The 19,473-nt window shown below is 57.3% G+C and overlaps 3 protein-coding genes across 5 annotated transcripts; 2 read left to right on the top strand and 1 right to left on the bottom strand.

The window, feature by feature from the left end:
• Positions 1–906: 906 nt before the first annotated feature.
• MZB1 (marginal zone B and B1 cell specific protein) lies at positions 907–2,530 on the top strand. The gene is made up of 4 exons (XM_050312359.1): positions 907–1,098; positions 1,386–1,492; positions 1,886–1,990; positions 2,081–2,530. Exons 1-4 carry the CDS (start codon positions 907–909, stop codon positions 2,256–2,258), a joined length of 582 nt encoding a protein of 193 aa, XP_050168316.1. The 3' UTR covers positions 2,259–2,530.
• A 118-nt stretch (positions 2,531–2,648) lies between these two features.
• SLC23A1 (solute carrier family 23 member 1) lies at positions 2,649–6,790 on the top strand. 3 transcript variants are annotated; one of them, XM_050312332.1, is made up of 15 exons: positions 2,649–2,731; positions 3,229–3,300; positions 3,516–3,617; positions 3,727–3,884; positions 3,960–4,048; positions 4,128–4,195; positions 4,282–4,463; positions 4,562–4,682; positions 4,784–4,940; positions 5,111–5,258; positions 5,378–5,483; positions 5,561–5,690; positions 5,904–6,047; positions 6,190–6,285; positions 6,414–6,790. In XM_050312332.1, the coding sequence occupies exons 1-15, from the start codon at positions 2,696–2,698 to the stop codon at positions 6,650–6,652; spliced, it is 1,848 nt and encodes a 615-aa protein (XP_050168289.1). In that variant the 5' UTR covers positions 2,649–2,695; the 3' UTR covers positions 6,653–6,790. The 3 variants fall into 3 exon arrangements, with proteins under 3 accessions (XP_050168289.1, XP_050168288.1, XP_050168290.1); XM_050312331.1 differs by having other exon boundaries at positions 3,513–3,617; XM_050312333.1 differs by lacking the exon at positions 3,516–3,617.
• Positions 6,791–8,718: 1,928 nt separating this feature from the next.
• On the bottom strand, positions 8,719–17,157 carry PAIP2 (poly(A) binding protein interacting protein 2). The gene is made up of 4 exons (XM_050312362.1): positions 17,022–17,157; positions 13,405–13,570; positions 11,003–11,182; positions 8,719–9,858 (listed from the first exon to the last, which is right to left on the bottom strand). Exons 2-4 carry the CDS (start codon positions 13,540–13,542, stop codon positions 9,793–9,795), a joined length of 384 nt encoding a protein of 127 aa, XP_050168319.1. The 5' UTR covers positions 13,543–13,570; positions 17,022–17,157; the 3' UTR covers positions 8,719–9,792.
• Positions 17,158–19,473: the final 2,316 nt, after the last annotated feature.

The raw sequence follows: 19,473 nt of genomic DNA, 5'->3' as shown, positions 1-19,473 counted from the left end.
GGCGCTGGCTGGACCTCGCTGGCTCCTCATGGAAACGGGGAGAAAAAGGGTATTTTCCAGTGTGAACACCTGACAGCCCTGGGGGGGACATGGAGTCATGGACCCCTGCCGGCAAAGGGACGAGATGCCAGGCCCCTGCTTTCCCCCTGTCTTCTGGTCCCATCCTAAGGGTGACCCGGGCTGGTCGGCACAGGGGGAGTAATGGCCTGGCCACCACCAGCGCCCCCAGCCACGGTTCCAGCACAGACACACTAAAATAGTAATAAAAATGCTGAGGCAATGTTAAACCTGCTTAGTCATCCTGTGCTTGTAAGATCTGTAAGGGGTGAGGGTGAGAGGCTGAGGCACTCAGAACCTGCAGTCCATCTGTCTGTCTTGGAGTGTCCACCAGATGAATCCCAACCCCTGGGAGCAGGAGGGGACTCTGCAGTCATCAGCGAGCCCTGATCCCCAGCCCTGAACCCCAAACCACAGCCATGAGCTCCAAACCCCAGTCCTGAACCCCAAATTCCAACTCTCAACCTCAAATCTCAGCCTGGAACCCCAAATCCCAGCGCTTAACCTCAAAGCTCAGTCCTGAACACCAAACCTTATCCCTGAGCCCCATCCCTGAGTCCCAAACTCCCACCTAGCCCCAACCCCGGTAGGTCCACACCATCCCGGGAAGGATTTGGGTGGAGGAGGAGGGATAAGTCGTTACAGAGCTGAACACCACCACAGATCTCCCCGAGAGCGGGTGCTGGAGGAGGGGGACACCCACGCACACAATCCCCTTCCTGCCCCGGGGCCGGCGGGGCCGTCCCAGCCGGATGCAGGTGCGTTGGCCCCGGGGGGTTTAAAGCCACCCTGCAGCTCCCCCGGCGCTTTCGGCAGCGTGGCAGGATGGGGCCGGCTGGGAGAGGCAGGATGGGGCCGGCGCTGGCGGCATGGCTGGCCCTGAGCCTGCTGGGGGGAACGGGGGCCGAGGAGACGTGCGGGGACCCCCCCGCTGCCCGGTCCCGCTCCATCCCCGCGCCCCGGCTCAGCCCCGAGGAGCAGCTCTCGCCCCACATGCCCGAATCCCTGCGCTGTGACGCCTGCCGAGCCATCGCCTTCCAGGTGGGCATGGGGGAGATGGACCCCCAAGACTGCGAGCGAGAACCCTTAAAGGGCTGCTTCAGCCTGGGGAGACGCTGCCGGTTCCCCTGGGCACCCCACTGAGGCATATTCCCCCACTGGCACCCCAAAGGGCTTTTGGAGCTCCTCGTGGACCCACCAACCCCTGCAGAAGTGCTGCGGGTGCCAGGGCTGCAGGGAAGGGGGTGCAGATCCCAGTCCTGCTTGGGAGCAGGGACATGGAGAGGCTGCCACCCTCACTGCCCGGATTCTGCCCTTTTTCACCGCAGATTGAGGAGCAGCTGAGCAGGGCGGAGGGGAAGGTGGGCAGGAAGGCGCTGAAGGAGTCTGACTACCTGGAGGTGCTGGAGAGGAGCTGCTCACAGGGCTGGGAGAGGTGAGTGGGGTGTCCCTGGAAATGGGGTTGACCCCAGGGATGGGGTTTGCCCAGGGATTAAAATGTCACCAGGGATGAGTGTGTCCCCAAGGATAGGGGTCTCCCTAGGGATCAGAGTGTCCCCAGTGACAGGGGTGCCCCAGGGACCAGGGTATCCCTAGGGATCAGGATATTCCCAGGAACAGGAGTGTTCCCAGGGATTAGGGTGTCCCCCAGGATGGAGATGTCCCAGGCATAGATATGTCCACAGGGACAGGGATATCCCTAGGAATCAGGGTGTCACCAAGGATGGGGGTGCCCCAGGGATCAGGATGTCCCCAAGGATCAGGGTGTCCCCAGGGATAGGGGTGTCCCCAGGGACCCTTTTTTCTCCCACTCCCCCTCTCCCCGCAGTTACGGGGTGCAGGAGCTGGACGGGCAGAAGCGCCTGGCGGGGCCGGGGCTGCCCAGGCAGGAGCCCGTGAGCGTGATGGTGTCGGGGGGGCCGTGGCCGGACAGGTAAGTGCGGGTTTGGCAACGCGGGGGGGTCCGGGCACCGTCCCCCCACCAGGGCTGGGGATGCAGCGTGACCACCCCGGCTCCTCGCAGGCTCTCCAAGATGTGCCACGGCTACGTGGGAGAGCAGGGGGAGGCGCAGATCTACGAGAGCCACCGGCGGGGCCCGGCGGCGCTGCGGGAGCTGCTGTGCCACGGGGACAAGGGGCCCTGCGGCGGCGGCAAGGCCGGGGCGCCCGCCCCCCCCAAGGCGCTGCAGAACGAGCTGTAGCCCCGGCGCGGTTAATGCTTAATGCCCCGGCGACCTTCGGAGCCGACTTCGTCCCCGGCGGGAGCCGACACGTGCCGGGCGGTGGGAGCCCTCCCGGTGTCGCCTGTCGCCGCTGTCGCCGCTGTCCCTCGACGCCCAGCCCGGGGGAGATGCGGCACCGGCCGATGCCCCTCCCGGCGAGCCGGGAATTACTCTGTAACCCACCGGCTCTAATGTTTCACCACGCGGTGCTCCCGATGGGTGCAGCCCTAATTAAAGCAGTTAATGGCTGATCCGTCCCGGGGCTGCGCTCCCTGGTTTCACAACCCGCAGCCAATGTCCGCCCTCCCGCCCTCCGCCCCTGCCACCGCCACCGCCCGGGAGGTGACTAAAGTCCTTCCCACGCCCATAAAACCCCCCGAGTAGTGACATCGCCGCCGGGGACGCGTCGCCGGAGGATGGGGACCCGCTCGGGGGACCTGGCTCAGCCCCAGGTGAACGCAGCCTCCATCCCTGTCCCCATCCCCATCCCTTGGTCACATCCCGGGGTGGCGGGGAGGGAGGTGGTGACCAGCGGTACTGACCCCAGCGATGGCCAGAGCAGGGTCAGGATGCCCTGCTGGGGCCTACAAAGGACGAGATGAGCCTGGGAACTGCGGGGATTCCCGGGACCAATGGGACATGCAGAGATGCTGCGTCTGGGACTGGTTTGTACCAGCTTTCCCAGCACCTGCAGGGTGGCCTAGGCACTCTAGGGCCAGTGGGAACCCCCTTCCACACTTTCCAGGGACAAACCATCACAGAGGGAGCAGTGGGTTTTGGAGCCTAGACCCCTTTGGAGGGTCAGAGGTGGTGCTGGGTGGGACTGACAGACACACAGGTTGAGCCACGGCCCGGTGTCCCCCCACACCCCCAGGGCAGAGCCCAGCCCCGTTTCCATGGGACACCCGGGTCCACACTGACCCAGCCCCCACCTCACCCTCACTGCCAGAATGGGAACTTGGCTCTGGCTGCTGCGGGACCCCCACAGACCCCCGGGAAGGAGCTGCCTGCGGCAGGCAAGGTGAGTACTGGGGCACCCCGTGGGCAGCACAGCACCCCAAATCCATCTGTAACATGCCATGGGATGCAGACCAGCCAGCCAGGACCCTTCACCATCCCTGAGGACACAGGCTCCCACGGGGCAGCCTGTGCCACCTGTGGGGACAGTGTGGGCTGCCACTCCCTGCCCCCAGTCCCCCGGGTGAGCCAGGGCTGAACTGTGCCCCCACACAGCAGGACCCGAGGGTGGGCACCAGGCCCCCCCGGCCAGAGATGGACATGCTCTACAAGATTGAGGACGTGCCCCCCTGGTACCTCTGCATCCTGCTCGGCTTCCAGGTACAGCCTGGAAGGGGGGAGCCCCACTGGCAGATCCCAAGCCCCTGCTCCCTGTGCCATGGGCCCTCCACGGCCCCCCCAGCCCTGCTGAGCCCCCCTCGCCCCCCAGCACTACCTGACCTGCTTCAGCGGCACCATCGCCGTCCCGTTCCTGCTGGCTGAGAGCATGTGCGTGGGCAAGGACCAGCTCACCGTCAGTTACCTCATCGGCACCATCTTCACCTGTGTGGGCATCACCACCCTCATCCAGACCACCGTGGGCATCAGGTAGAGCCGTGGCCCTGGCGGGACCCCCTGCCCACCCCCGGGCCGCGGGCGCAGGATCCCCTCTCGTCCCCCCAGGCTGCCCCTCTTCCAGGCGAGTGCGCTGGCCTTCCTCGTCCCTGCCAAGTCCATCCTGGCCCTGGAGAAGTGGCGATGCCCTCCCGAAGGTGAGGGCAGAGGGGGTGCAGGGGGGTGTCCAGCTGCTCCCTGCCCCCCCCGGACCGCCTGACCCCCCTCCATCCCCAGAGCAGATCTATGGCAACTGGTCACTGCCACTCAACACCTCCCACATCTGGCAGCCCCGCATGCGAGAGGTACATCCTGCCACCACCCCTGGGGGACCCCAAAACCCCCGGCAGGCTGCTGACCCCCCCTCCCTCCACCTCTCCATACCCTGCAGATCCAGGGGGCCATCATGGTGTCCAGCCTGGTGGAGGTGGTCATCGGGCTGCTGGGGCTGCCCGGGGCGCTGCTCAGCTACATCGGGCCACTGACTGTCACCCCCACCGTGTCCCTCATCGGACTGTCCGTGTTCCAGGCGGCCGGCGAGCGGGCCGGCTCCCACTGGGGCATCGCTGTGATGTACGGAACAGGGAGGGGGGGACAGGGGGTAGGGTTGTCCAACACACAGCCAGGAGGACGCTAGGGGCACGAGGAACCCTGTGTTTCTCTTCCCTCAGGACCATCCTGCTGATCGTGCTGTTTGCCCAGTACCTGCGGCAGGTTGCCATCTGCCTGCCTGGCTACCGCCGGGGCCACGGCTTCGTCCTGCTCCGCATCCAAATATTCAAGATGTTCCCGGTAGGGACGGGCTGGGAGCATCCTGAGGTGCCCCCACATCCCTGCTTTTCCAGGCATGGGTTTGTAGCGTTGTGGGTGCTTCCCTGGTGTCTGCCCTGCAGATCATCCTGGCCATCATGGTGGTGTGGCTGTTCTGTTACGTCCTGACGCGCACCGGGGTCTTCCCCAGCCAGCCCGAGGAATATGGGTACAAGGCCAGGACGGACGCCCGGGGGGAGATCCTGTCCGTGGCCCCCTGGTTCCGGGTTCCCTACCCCTGTGAGTGCCTGGCAGCCCCACGGGGCTGGGCCTCCTGATACCCCTTGGCCCTGGGGGATGTGGGGAGCTGGTGCAGCGTCACCGGGGCTGGGGAACACCCACCGGGGGCCCCACAGTGGTGAGGGTCGGGGGTGCCCCCAGCCTTGACCTCCTGCTCTGACCCCGGGCAGGCCAGTGGGGTTTGCCCACGGTGACCTCGGCGGCCGTGCTGGGCATGTTCAGTGCCACGCTGGCGGGCATCATCGAGTCCATCGGGGACTATTACTCCTGTGCCCGGCTGGCAGGGGCTCCCCCGCCCCCCGTGCATGCCATTAACAGGTACAGCCAGCTGTTGCCCCGTCCACAGTAGCCCGCCCACACCGTGGCATCCCTGAAGACCGGTCAGGGATGCCGCAGGAGAGTGGGATGGGGACCAGCCCGACCGCGTTGTTCCCCAGGGGCATTTTCACCGAGGGCATCTCCTGCATCATCGCGGGGCTGCTGGGAACCGGCAACGGCTCCACCTCCTCCAGCCCCAACATCGGCGTCCTGGGCATCACCAAGGTACCGGAGCCGGGGAGGGGTCCCGGCTGCGCCGGGGGGCGCGGGCATCGTCACCACCCGCCGGTGTCTCTGTGCAGGTGGGGAGCCGGAGGGTGATCCAGTACGGCGCCGGGATCATGCTCGTGCTGGGGACCGTCGGCAAGTTCACGGCTCTCTTCGCCTCCCTGCCCGACCCCGTCCTCGGCGGGATGTTCTGCACCTTATTCGGTAACTGCGCCGCAGCCGCCCCCAAACCCGGAGCGCTGCTCTCAGCAGCCCTGGGCCATGTCCCCGCAGATTTTGGGGCTGGTGAGCCCAAGGGATGCAGGGCAGTTTTGGGTGGGACAGTGACTGCCTCCTTACACCCCTGCTGGGGCAGCCTCTGCCGGTGCCCGGCTCCCGCGGGCACCTCCGCCTGCATCGCCGCGTCTCTGCCGGCAGGAATGATCACGGCCGTCGGCCTCTCCAACCTGCAGTTCGTCGACATGAATTCCTCCCGAAACCTCTTCGTGCTGGGCTTTGCCATGTTTTTCGGGCTCACGCTGCCAAACTACCTGGATTCCCATCCTGGGGCCATTAACACAGGTACCCTCAGCCAAGAAAAGCCCTAATTTGGAGTATTTAGGGAGAGAGGAGGGGGGACTTCCCTGGTGGTCGCCCACCCCAGGGAAGCACTGATTAATCCGCTCATGACAGCACAGCCCGGCTCCATCCCCCTCTCTCACAGGTGTCCCCGAGCTGGACCAGATCCTGACAGTGCTGCTCACCACGGAGATGTTCGTCGGGGGAACCATCGCCTTCGTCCTGGACAACACCATCCCGGGTAACTGCAACACTCGGAGCCGGGGCGAGGGGGGAGTGGGAAGGGCCGGGGGCAGATTCGTGTCGGGTTAGAGCTGTCACAGGGGTGGCAGGGCCAGGGGGTGACGCTGGGCATCGCGGCTGCCGCAGGGACGCAGGAGGAGCGGGGGCTGGTGCAGTGGAAGGCGGGAGCGCACTCGGACAGCACGACCAGCGCCAGCCTCAGGAGCTACGACTTCCCGTTCGGGATGGGCGCGGTGCGCAGGGCGCGGTGGCTCCGCCGGGTGCCCGTGTGCCCGCTCTTCACGGGCTTCAGGGCCCGGGGCGGCGGCGAGGCCCTGGCCGGGCAGGACGGCACGGACGGGGTGTCGGTGTGCACCAAGGTCTGAGCGAGGGCGGCGCTCCCGCCCAGCGCTGGAGAGGCCCAGCCGAGCTCCCGGAGGTGCTCTCGGGCTCCATCAGCACCCGCCAAGGCCAAAGCCAAGGCTCCTGGTGCTCGGCTCGGACACAGGGATAGGGAAACGCAACGCTGCTCCTGGGGGACACCCCGAGTTCCCGGGGCACCAGCCTGGGGACTGCCACTCCCCTGCCTCGCTCCACCCCAACCTTCAGCTGGCTGAGGCTCATCCAGAGCTTGCTGAAGCCTGTCTGCCACCACTGGTGCCAGCCAGAGCCCCGGGGCCACCAACTCCCACCTGGGGTCGTGGATTTCCACGCTGTGCCCTCAGCCCTGGCAGGGCGACCCAGCGCTGGTGCGGGCTCTGCGTGGGGCAGCATCCAGACCAGCCTTAGGAAGCCTAATTTAAGATTATACATTAAAAGTAATAAAATATTCAAGCACACAAGCCCTACCAGTGTCTCTGCTGCCTCCTGCACCATTCCCTCCACCCTTCTGCACTGCATCAGCACCTTTCTGTACTCGCTGCCAGGCCACCCAACACGGAGACACGCTGGATTTCATCCAAGTGGGCTCTGCCCTGACCCGGTGCAGTGGGGGAGGCAGCTCAGCCCCAGCCCTTGGCAAACCCTTGTGTGTGGGGAGCCCTGCAGAGCCGGCTTTGTCCTAGTTGTGCTGGTGACGGCCTGGTGCCAGCAGTGGGTTCCCAGCTGCAGGCACAGGGGTGGCTGATCAGCTTCTTGTCCCCACAGCCCCCTCCTGGGGCTGGAGCAGGGGTGAGAGGAAGCCTGGGTGTGGTACAGGTGCTGCTCAGCAGCAGCCTCAGCCGTGGGTACCACTGACCTCCGCTCCAGTCACATCCCAAACCCCAGGGCAGGACAGCAGCAGCTCCATCCCAGTGGAGACCTCTCCAACAAACATCCCGGTGTTCTGGAGTTGGCTGGGATACAGGAGGGTGATAAAACCAACGTCAGGAGAGCAGTCCCCGGCCAGGAAGGTGCTCCACACGCTGGCTCCTGGCTGTTGCGCTCAGCTGCCACCACCCCAAGGTGACTGTGGACAGGCCGAAGCTCACGGACAAGCTGCAGCCACGCAGGACTCGCTGGTGAAACTCCCACTGTTGATAAAAATCAGCTGTGGAATGGTGGTGTGTTATCTCCTGATTTTTGTGTTTAGGCGCTCGAGTCTAAACCATCTCCAGTGGGAATGCCAGGGTAGTTCAGCTGGCTCTGGGAAGGCCAGCTCTCCCTTAGGGAAGGCAGAGCCCGGGATAACTGCAGCAACATTTCACACAGCAACAGTAACATGGGTTCATGTGCCTGAATTCCCCCACGAGGGAGGGGTTCTCCCTCCTGGAGTAGAAACGATGTGGTTCTGCTGCAGGACACCTGTGGGAAGGCTCTGCCTCCCTGCTCCAGCCCAGCAGAGCTCCAGCTCCTGAGGTGTTCTTGTTTGGTTTAACTGGACCTTCAACCCAAACGACATCAACAGCAAGGCTGGGCTGGGCTGTGCAGGGCCAGGGTTGGACTCCATGATCCCTGTGGGTCCAGCTTAGGATATTCCACGGTTAGGAACAGTTGGGAAGCAGGAACGGACGGGACTGTTGCAGCCACTAAGCAATTCTGCAGTTCCAGAGTTCCCACAGCCCATGCCAAGCACCAGGAGCAGCTTTACTGGAACCATGAGCTGCTCCCAGGGCTGTCAGTGGGGCTGAGCCGGGATCAGTCACGGGGAGACTGAAGGGGGAGCACAGGGAGCACCAGGAGAGAAATTCCCATCCCTGCCAGTGTCCAAGGCCAGGCTGGAGGGAGCTTGGAGCAACTTGGGCAAGTGGCAGGTGTCCCTGCCCACAGCAGAGGGTGGAACTGAATCTTTAAGGTCCCTTTCAACCCAAACAGTTCTGTGATTCCATGAAAAGATCAGAGTCCAGCTTCATCCAGGATCCTGGGCCATCAGGCTGCCCAGCCTTCCAGGCACCACATGCAGTGCCAGCCCTGTCTGCAGGCGCTGCCAAGCGAGTTCCCGTGCGAGATGCCCATTCACGAGACAGCCACCACATCAGTTCTACTATTATTTATTTTTTTAAATATTTTTGAAAAAATATAATTTTTTTACAATATTTTCAACTTAAACACTATTCACACTGAACACGTATGGCAGCTTAACCTACCCAAATATGAAGTTTAAGAAGCCAAAACTGTTCTAGCTTTATTAAAAGAGAAAAAAAAAAACAACCAACCAAAAAACCAAAAAAAAAAACCCCAAAAAGTCGTTGTGCTGTAGACTATTGTGTAGTGATGATTAAACAAAGCAAGGGAAAAGCACCACTCAAATCACTAATGCTGGGGGTTGCCTGGTTAAATCCAGCTATGGAAGGTTGGATGCTAAGGGTTACATAGGCAGTGCTATGTAGGGCACCGGGGGCTTGGAGAAACTGTGATCAAACTCACATTCCTGGAACATCATCGGCAACTGGAACGTTTCTAAGGTGGGAACACACCGCAAAGTACAGGGGATTTCTGCCTCCCAATCGCTTGGCTGTTAGTTGAGTAGCTGAGATCTAGGACTCTGTACAGGTCTGTAAGATTTGGGGTAAAGCTCACCATGTGGGTTAAAGCTCGCGCTGCTTCCCAGGAGCGTGTTTTGCAAGGGGAAAATCAACATTAGTAACAACACTGATACCTCAAAGGAACGTTAGCTAATCTGCATAACAATCAGATCTCCTCACTTTCATTTGGAAGTTAAGGCATTATCAGGTGCAAGCTAGCACCAGTTAACACATCTTTAGGTAAAAACAGACCATTCACCGCAAATTCCAAGTCCTGTTTAAAAAGTCAGAGTCTGCAGAAAGTTTTATTAATGTGGTACTTTGTCTCAACTTGACTGGTGCTTCTTACCTCACTGCCTCCTTTGCACAGAGCCAGGGCCCGATTATGTTTCCATTAAACTTTTGACAGATTTACTTAATAACAGTCTCAGCACTTTTATTGAGCATGCAAGACTAACAAAACTTTGGCAATGCATAAGTGTAACACAGTGACAAGAAGAGAGAGCTTTTACAATTAAATCTTCTAATACTGGCTTCACAGTGTGGAAATTGTGCTACATCCACCAAAAGAGGGCCCAGTCTACTCAAATGTTTAAGTACTTCACCCCAGGAACAAACTCCTTTGCGTTTGGATTCAGATTACTCTTGACCTGAGGAAGGGAAAAACAGACATCGAGCTCAATCATATTTTCATCTTCCATTTTCAAGCTGAAGACAAATCAGAGGCAGAGAGCACCAGGAACAGTCAGGCATACATTTATCAGCAGTCTATAATGCCAAGAAAAGTCCACTCCCACGTGCTACTCCCTGAATTATCCATCCTTCCTCGGCTCCACCTGAAGTTTCAGCCAGAGGAGGGCTCAGGGAATAAGCAGCCAACCACAGGCATGCACCCAGCACAGCAGCTTCCCCTCATGCTGAAATAGCCTTTTCTCAAGCTGAGCTGTTAAAACGTGCCATGAGGTTTTTTTAATTTTGCTTATTTAAGCAAGAGGTGACTTGTTCCAGGAACTTCAGCCACTTCTGGGAATTTAATGTGTATGAACACTGTATTGATTTTTTACATGCCTGTGTCTGTGACTACCCTGTCCTCCCCCTTGGCAAGCTGCTGCTGCTGCCTAGTGTCCTGCAGTTAGAGGTGGGCACCAGCACCTTCCAAATGAACTCTTTATCACAAAGAAATTGAGGATTAGGCTTTTCTGTTCTTAATTCAGTCTGAAACTGCTGCCTGCAGCTGTTTTAGCTTGGAAAAGTCAGGGTCTACATCCGAGTCTCACAGCAATTTTGTGACAGGATGGTGTGGGTTTTGTACTCTGTATCAGAACCTTCACACTCCATGAGGGGAAATAAGTACACGCTGCCCTTTCCTTCAAGTTAAGCTCTGGACCCAAGTCAGACAGCAAAAAGAAGGGAATATCACAGTTTGGCTGCTTTCCCCTTCCTTAGAATTTCTACAGATTTCCCACTGGTTCTCCCAGTCCCAAGCAGGCCCTGGGCCAGGGCTCAGTGACCCTCAGTGTGCTCTGCTCATGGCCCTGCTTTCATAATCCCCCCCACACCCAGAGCCTCTCGAACTTGTGCCATGGACTGGGAAAGGCTCCACGTGGGTATGAAAAAACACCAAATAGGTCAGGTCCCATGAGGACACATCCCCTACCCACGCACCCCACCCCACAGTCAGGCAGCTTGAACAGGCTCAGCCCTCCTGCAAAGGACTCTCTCTTGCCCTCAGCAGCTGTAAAAACCAGCCCTGGACAGAGACTCAAGCTTTAGAATAGGAGAAACTGAATTTACCACCAGATCCTCCAGCGATGAGCTGTCACTGATAACAAGGTCATTGAACTGGTCCTGGATTTGATCCATTGTTTGTGGGAGATCACGGGCTGGAATAAACCACTCGTGCTCCTCCTCCTCTTCCAGCATCTCCTGGAAACAGCGCTCGATAAATTCTTCCTCCCACAACTCCTCTTCGATCTGTCCAACGAGAAGGAACCGCTTCAGCAACAAACATTACCGACAGCCTGGGGGGGTTTATTCCCAGTGTGTGCCCCCCACTGACCTTCTTCCCAGCTATCCAACAGGACCCCAGCCCAGCCCATCAGCTGGCATTTAACAGTGTAGGGAAGTGCTCTGTCCCAGGAACTTGGGAAAAGGGAATGGCATGAGAACAACCCCAGACCCAGCTGTTTTGTTTGCAGCTTATTACGAACTCAAGGAGAAGGAAAATGATGGTTCCACGCAAAAATTTCAGTTGTACCAACTAGTCTGGACTGAACTTGCTGCAAGTATGAGGAGAGGAACTGTGCCAACACACACAGCCAGGCACACTCCCCAGGAAAGTGTCCTACAGGACTCCGGGGGGGGAAAACAACCACTGCCTGTCTCTTGGAACAAGCAGCATCTCCTTGGCTGTGTGTTCACCCACTGTGGCTCTCCTGGGGAACCCCACCTGATCTCAGAAGCTGTCAGGAATGCAGCCTTGCTGTCCTGAGAGCAGGACAAACCAAGCCATGCAGAACTGACCAGTGCAGAGATTAAAGCAAAGTTTTGTTTGGTTGTTCAGTAAACAAGCTTTGGAGGGAGTTCATCCAACAAGTTTTCCATGTCCTGCATCACAGTGCTTCGCACTGGAAAGCAGGGAAATAGGAACTGGTGTGAATGACTTCCCAGACATAAGGGAATGGAAAAATGATTCAGGACAGATTTAGAAGTTCACCCAGTCGAAGCTCAAACAAGTTTTCCTATTTGTCCTTCACTCTGAAATCAACCACTGCCTCGAATTTCCTGGAGCAGAAATTCAGCTACACAAACACCAAACCGAAAATGCAATGGCAGAGTTCAGGATTCCTGTGAAATCTGTGTCCCTGTCTGTGGGGCAAACACACCCATGAGCTCACCTGGTGCTCTGGGGAAGAGGGACTCATCACCACGTGCTCCCAGCCACTGCCCAGGCACTCCAAATCCCGCCTGGAATGCTGACTCAGTGCTTCCCCAAAGCAGCACTCCAGTCTGGATGGCACCTCCCATCCATCCCAATGGGATGGCACTGCCTCTGTCCCGCACTCCGTGGGCACACAGCCACAGGCACAGCCACAGGCTCGTGTTACAGCAGGGCTTGCCCAGCTCCTGGGCTCTGGTTACAGCCTGTACCCCTACAGGTGCCTCAATGGCAGCTCCTGAAGTACTAAATTACAGTCAGTTCCCCAGATGTCTGGACATTAGCACTGCCTGTTGATGTTTTCCAGCCCAAGTTTAACGTGCTCAGGCTCCCAGAGGGCTGTGCCTGCAGAAGGTGTGACCAGGCTGCCACAGGTGTTTGCCTGAGATGTCCCTTCTGTCACACTCCCACCTTTCCTCTGCTCTGACAACGCAGTCTGTGCCCGAAAAATCAGCTCCAGAGAACTACACACCCCATTTGCCAACCACAGCAGAGTTGCCAGGGGGAAAAGCCACCAAACAGGAAACAGTGCACAAGAGGATGGAGTTCCTGGGAGCACACCTGACTTTAGATGAGCTCAGTGCACCCCTGCATGTGTGATGTTGGCAGCCCAGCCACAGCTGCTGGAGCACAGCCACGGAGTGCACAGAGCACGTTGGGAAGGGAAAGGGGTGTGAAGTGAGGTGGGCTCTTCCCAGGCTCCACAGGACAGGGAATGGTGGCCTGATGCCAGGTAGCAGAGGAAGGGACGGCTCCCTCCACACCCCATGGAGAAGGCCAGCTCAAAGGCACTCGGTACTAAACAGTGGGCAGGACTGTCACCCACCAGCTCTGTCTGCCACTCCCTGTGGGACAGCAGCGCTGCTCCTGAGGCAGCACTGCACCTGGAATTACCAGCTCAGGACTATCCCAGCAGGCATGCCCACACACGGCCAGCTCCCGGCCCAGCCCTTCCCAACTGCCACACACATCTGTCAACACTTCTGTTTCCCCCTCCCTCCTGGAGAAGTACGGAATTAATGGATGCCTCAGAACACGCTGTACCTCCTGTATTTTCCACCAAGACTACAGAAAATCAGTATTTATTGCCAGAGAAAGAGAGGCTTGTCTGTTCCCCAGGATGACTGTCAGAGCTGATCTAAGCCCTCCTCCCCCAAGGACTGCCAGTGTCCCAGGCCAGCTGCCAGGCCCTGGCACTGCCCCCTCAGCCAGGCAGGGAGCAGGCAGGTGACAGGCCGTGGAGCGGGGGAGGACTTGCCTGCCTGTTGAACTCCTCCTCGTTCTCCATCCACATGTACTCGGCGAAGGGGTTGTCGTCCTCGTGGGAGTGCCCGTTGATGATCACGTCCTCGCTGATGATGCTGGGGCTGGTGCTGCTGCGACTCGGGTCCTTCATGGCTGCGACCCCGATCCCAAACCTGCAACTGAGGGGCACGGCGAGTCAGCACGGGCAGGCTCCTCAGCCCTGCACCAGCCCAGGGAAGGGAGGCTGCACCTGCATGTGGAGGCTGCAGCAGCTTCACCCCACTGCAGCACAGCTCCGAGACCACAGGTATCCCCAACACCATTCCCATTGTGTGCACAATCCACTGACAAATTAATTTCCCAAATTAAACCTCACCAAGGCCAATGAAAAGTGACAGGAAAAAACAGGAAGCACATGGACTTGGCAGTAGGAAAATGTTTAAGGCAATATTCCAAACGAGAATTTGTTTTCCAAAGCACTTTTAAGTGTTGTGTGTGATGGCACAAGCCAAGTTTCACTGCTGGGAAACCTCACAGGGAAAGAAACAACCAGGCACTGGCCCCGTGCAGGGCCAAGTTCTCAGAGCTCCTTTGGAAGACAAAAGCACTGCCTGGGGAGCTCCAGGTGAAGACATCAGGAGGCACTGAAGAGAGTTCCTGCCTCTCCTCTCACTTCCCACTACGGACTGGGCCTGGAGAGCTCTCGGCATGTCCTGGATATGTGATAGGCCTGAGCTCCAAGAACAAAGGTACAATTGGCAAGCGAGGTCTTTTCCACCTAGTGAGGGTCCAGAGCAGGATAAATCCAAAATTTGGCCTGAATCCCTGTCCCAGGAACGGCTTGAGCCACTCCATCAGGCCACGAGCTGGAGCTCATCCCCCTGGGCTCAGAGCCCCAGGGCTGCTCTCACAAATCCTGGTGTGTTCTGAGGTGAGACAACACTGCTGCCCTTCCTGTACCTGCTCAGCACAAACATCAATGCTGAAAAAGCGGAGTATTTTTTGGATACTGATCCTCCTAGTATTAATTTTTTTCAAGAACAGTATACAAAGTGAGGCAAGGAGCTCAAAAAAACCACCCAAATTTCAATGTTTTTCTCGTGCTGAAATTCGCAGTGAAACGGTGCAGCAGAGAGGGAAAATATTTTTATTTTATTCTCAAAACACCATTTTAGCTCCTTGTCTGCATATCAGAGTGACTAATTCAGAGAAGAGGGTGTCAAATTACAGCCTCGTTTTTTAATTACAGTACAAGGGCTTATCATGTAACACCTCGCATTTTCTCTTTGGATTCCAGTCGGTCCTGTCTGTTATCTTGGGAATTAATGCAAGTTTGGGGTCAAAATTCTTGATAATACCGGGTCAAAAACCTGCCACATCCAAAGGACCCATTAAGGAAAGCAGGGAGGAGGAGGAACTCGCCTGGGTTCCTGCTCTATTCCAGGTTTTTAAATCAAAGGCAACCCCCAGCATGGAAGTCACTGCAGCTCCCCGGGAAGTGCCACAAATGGGAGCAGATCCCGGGTATTCCTGCAAGGGAAAACGGGTTCTTTTTGATGTTCTTTCAAAACAAACTTGCTAAGGATTACTGGCAGCGTTTAACATAAAACAGGAAAGGACAGTGCATTTAACAGCCCAATTCAAGCCTGAAATTGCTTTAAGCCACTTCAGCTGTTCCCAGGCCAACACGGGGGATGGAGTGCAGGAAATAGAGCCTAAAAAGCTTAATTTCTTTTTTTTTTTCCCTCCTTTTTACTGGCAGGTGTTTCCACCTTTACTTTGTGGAGCTCATCTGATATTACTATTCCCTGAAGGTAAGTGCCTCAGCAGGGTGAGGAACTCAGGCAGCTCCTGCACAAAGGTGGCTGCACCCAGATAAGTCAGAAAGGTAAAAATAATTAAAAAAAAAAAAAAACCCGACCCAAACCCAGAAACCAACCCTACTTGTTTGTGTAAAAGCTTGGAAGGTTCATTTGTTGAATCACGGGCTGGATTTCCCATTCCTGCAGCATTCCCACAGAACATAAGCTCCGGCTTCGGGAGGGAGGGGAGGGAAGTCCACCTTTGTCCATCACTGCCCCAGGACAACAGGCATGAAGAGGTTCCAGCAGAACCCCAGGCCCAACCTCAATATCTGATTTTTTTCCTGATGAATCCCCACACCCACTCATGTTTTTCCCCACAGGAAAATATCCCAACAAACACTCATCCTGCAGGAACAGTGAGGAATCCCCAGGCCAGTCCTTCACAACGCTCCTAATTTCATTTTCTGCAGCTTCCAATAAAACCAATAAATCTTCCCATTTCTACATTTTAAGACATGAACCAGCTGCTTTCTGCGATCACGTGTGAGGACAAGATCAGTCCTGTTTCCCTGGGCTTGGATACAACACTTCAGTCAGGAGCTGCAGGGAATTCTGAGGGGGAAGAGCCAAATGCCACTTCAGTCTTGCAAAAAGTCCCAGCCTAGGCAGGCCGCTGCAGAAAACAAACCCAGTGCCAGGCTACACTGCTGGGACCAAAAATAACACCTTTTCCATCTGGTGGAAAAGCAGAGGTGGGAAGCAGAGCAGCTCAAAGCTCCTTAGAATGGAAATGTAAGGCTGGTAGTGCTGAGGAACAGAAAACAGGGAGAATTCTACCACAGGGACACCCTGGGAGGTTCTGACCCAAATCACTCCAGCATTTTGGTGGGGAGTGGGAGTGAGGCAGGAAAAACACTCCAAGTGCAGAAGGAAAGACACGAAAAAAAAAGGATTTTTATCTTAGGAATTAAATGAGAAATTACAAATCCTCTAACAACAGGGCTTGCAGTGAACTCTGTTTCCTGTGTGGAGGGTGCAGCTCGTTGTTCCACAACATCCCTAATTTACTGGTTTCCCTGAATTCTGCTGCAGTTACAGCCACGAAGATCCCCGGCCCGACCATCATTAAAATTCAGGGCTTTGTGACTGAAGATTCTGCATTTACAACCCAGTCACGAAAGCAGATTATCCATCGCCCACTCCGGAGGAGAGGTCAGGCCTGAACCCGCACAGCGCCCCGGCCTCACCCGCCAGGGGAAAAAACGAGGGAAAACTGGAGTAAAAAATTAAGATATTTGCTTCAAGCACCCAAGAGCAACACGTGAGGGGTTTAGGGGCCGCCGAAGATTAAAGAAAGGCGTTTTAGAGCCGCTACGAGTTGTTTATGGGGCGGTGATTCCTCCCGCAACCAGCAGCGCGGCCCAGGCCCCCTTATCAGTTTAGATTAGCACAGTTATCGACGGAGCTCATTAAACCCGTCAAATGGGCTCATCTCTTAACCGATTCACGCGAGGCGCGGGTTTGTATCCAATATCAAGGCCTCCGAGCGCTGCGCTGGTTTCACGGCCCAGCGAGGCGGTGTCTGAGGGAGCAGCGCCCTGTGGGGGTGTCGAACCCCCCTCACGGGGCCGCTGCCTCGGCCCGGGGCCGCCCCCGCTTTGTCGCGGCCCCCGCAGGCCCCGGATGGCGCCGCAGACAATACCGAGGGGCGGCCCCGCCGCGGGGGGTGGAGGCCGCGGCCCGGCGGCGGCGCCGCCTCAGGGGAGGGGGCGGCGCCCTCCGCCGTCCGCCCCCCCAGGCGGTCGGGGCCGCCCCCTGCGCTCACCTGCGGTGTCAGAGGAGCCGCCGCGCTCCGCCGTGTCCCGCCCGGCCGCACCGGCCCCACCGGCCCCGCTCGGCTCCGCGCTCGGCCCGGCCCGCTCCGCCACACACCGCGGCACGCGCGTCACTTCCGCCAACGCCGGCGCGCGCACGCCACGCCCCCGCCCCTCCCCGGCGCGCGCCCGGCCGGGCCCGAGAGGGTTGGGGGGGAGGGGCGGCGCGGGGCACGCCGGGACGCGTAGTCTTTTTTGCGCCTCCCGGCGCGGGGCGTGCCGGGAGTTGTAGTCCCGCGCACCGCCCCTAGCGGCCATTTCGCGTAGCGCGCGAGGCACCCCGGGAACAGCAGTCCGGAGGGGCGGCCGCCATCTTGTGGCACCGCAGTGCGGGGGGTTCCACAACATCCCCGGTGCTGAGAGAGCGGCCCCCTCAGTGCCTCTGAATGGGGGTCCTCAGCATCCCCGGTGCTGAGAGAGCGACCCCCTCAGTGCCTCTGAATGGGGGTCCTCAGCATCCCCGGTGCTGAGAGAGCGGCCCCCTCAGTGCCTCTGAAGGGGGGTCCTCAGCATCCCCCGTGCTCACTGAAGGATCCCCGAACATCTCCCAGTGCTCACTGAGGGGTCCCCAACCACCCCCCGGTTTCTGGGACCCACGCTGCATGCCTAGGCTTCAACCCCATTTCCCAGACGTGCTGAAAAAGCCATTTTTAGTCTCTCCTTTCCTCAGGACAAAGTGGAGATGCCTCTCGTGCCCTACCCTGCCCGGGTGCCCTACACTGCTCGGGTGCTTCCAGACTGAGCTTCACAACCTCCCTGAGGCAAAGAAGCCACACACAGAGTCGAAGGCCCTTTGATCGATCAAAATTAGCAAGGAATAGAATCTGGAGTCACCAATCCCCTCAGGACGCCAGCCCCACCTGTAACATGGGAAACGTGGCACAAAAACATCTCGAGGTGCAACTGCAAAGCCCAAAGCGTGTTCCGGACAGGCGTCAGTCCCTGCAATGTGTTAGTGGTTAAGGGGTTACCAGATGTGAGCAGCTGTTTAGGCTCAGCTCTAGTCAGTGAGCTCAGCCAAACTCTTAGAAAGGCTCCTCTGCCATCGAACCCACCCCTTTAGGCTGCCTGGGAATCAGGCAGGGCTATCTGAGGATAACAATCTCATTAGCATTCCTCTGCTCAGCCCTCTCCTTCCTTCATCCTAAATTTTAGTAAGGGGCAACTAAAGCTACAGGATTTTCTGGGGAGCAATTCTCCCTTGAATAATGTGTTTACACTGATTTTATTGGTCACCAGCTTGTTCCCAGGGCCTAAGGGCTTTCTCTATGGCCTGTCACCCACTGACTGCAAAAACACCCCTGCAAGGATCATCAGTAAAAATATCAGTACCACGCTCTTCCTCCTCTTACTTTCATAACAACTTCCAACTCTACAAATCCAGCAGATGTGATTTTTCTCCTCTCTAACAGAGGCTTTTTTCCCTACTGCTTTCCCCAGCAAAGAGCACCCTGCAGGGTTGCTCCTGCTGGAATTCAGGTATGGAAGGTGACAGGTAAAACACAGAGCCCAACATTTCACACACGTGGATTTTCCTCAACCCTTCACAGTGCAGATAGTTATTTCAAAGAATAAGCAGACCATAGCACCAACATGTGTGTCTGGCATCTGCCCTCAATTTTTTCTGAAACCTTTTCCTCGGGAATTAGGGTAAGGGATGTTTTCTCTCTGACCTCTGCATGGAGACAGAAGACACTTTTGCAGAAGCAGAGTGGGTTTGACTTAATTTTCTGATGTATAAAAGCACCTTGGTGCACAGGTACAAGTGAGATTTCCACACGGGGACCAGGGCTTTGAAGTACCTGCATTAGGTAGTAAGAGCTGCAGCTCCCAGAGCCAAGGATTTCTGGGCTCTGAAGGTGGACTATGCCACAACCACTTTACCCCCGGGAGTGCTTTATGTTTAGAGGCTAAACATGACGTACCACCCTCCTGCAGTGAAACAGGGCAAGCTGCAGACAAGGTGCAGAGCTGTTTAAGATGCAGGGATTAGCTAAGAAAAGGCTATTTTAAAAATTAAATTTAGTATTTCAGTGTATTCATTTCAACTGCACATTGTAAGGGAACCTAAAATGCTTGGGGGAGGTGGAGACCTTCAAAATAGTTAACTGCTACCCTCAGAGAGAAGGAAGAGACTGCTCTGCAGCCAAGGCCTGGCCTGGCCGAGGGGCTCAGCAGCCTCTCGGTGACAGATGAGTGACAAATGCCACCGTAAGTGGCCTTGTGACTTAGAACTTGTGCTTTCTTTCAGCTGCAGCGTAGCTGTGAGGTTATGTCGCTGCCTGACACTTAATCCATTTCCATACAAACCCAAACAAAATCTTGCATACTAACGAGTGTCATGTACAGAGCAGTAACTTATCTCTGTACAAGAGCAAGAATGAGTCACTGCATGTCAAGGTT

This window comes from Myiozetetes cayanensis, unplaced genomic scaffold, assembly GCF_022539395.1.
Source record: "Myiozetetes cayanensis isolate MyiCay16 unplaced genomic scaffold, myiCay2020 scf17, whole genome shotgun sequence".
NCBI classification, from domain to species: domain Eukaryota; kingdom Metazoa; phylum Chordata; class Aves; order Passeriformes; family Tyrannidae; genus Myiozetetes; species Myiozetetes cayanensis.
This window is presented reverse-complemented; position numbering and strand designations above follow the sequence as displayed.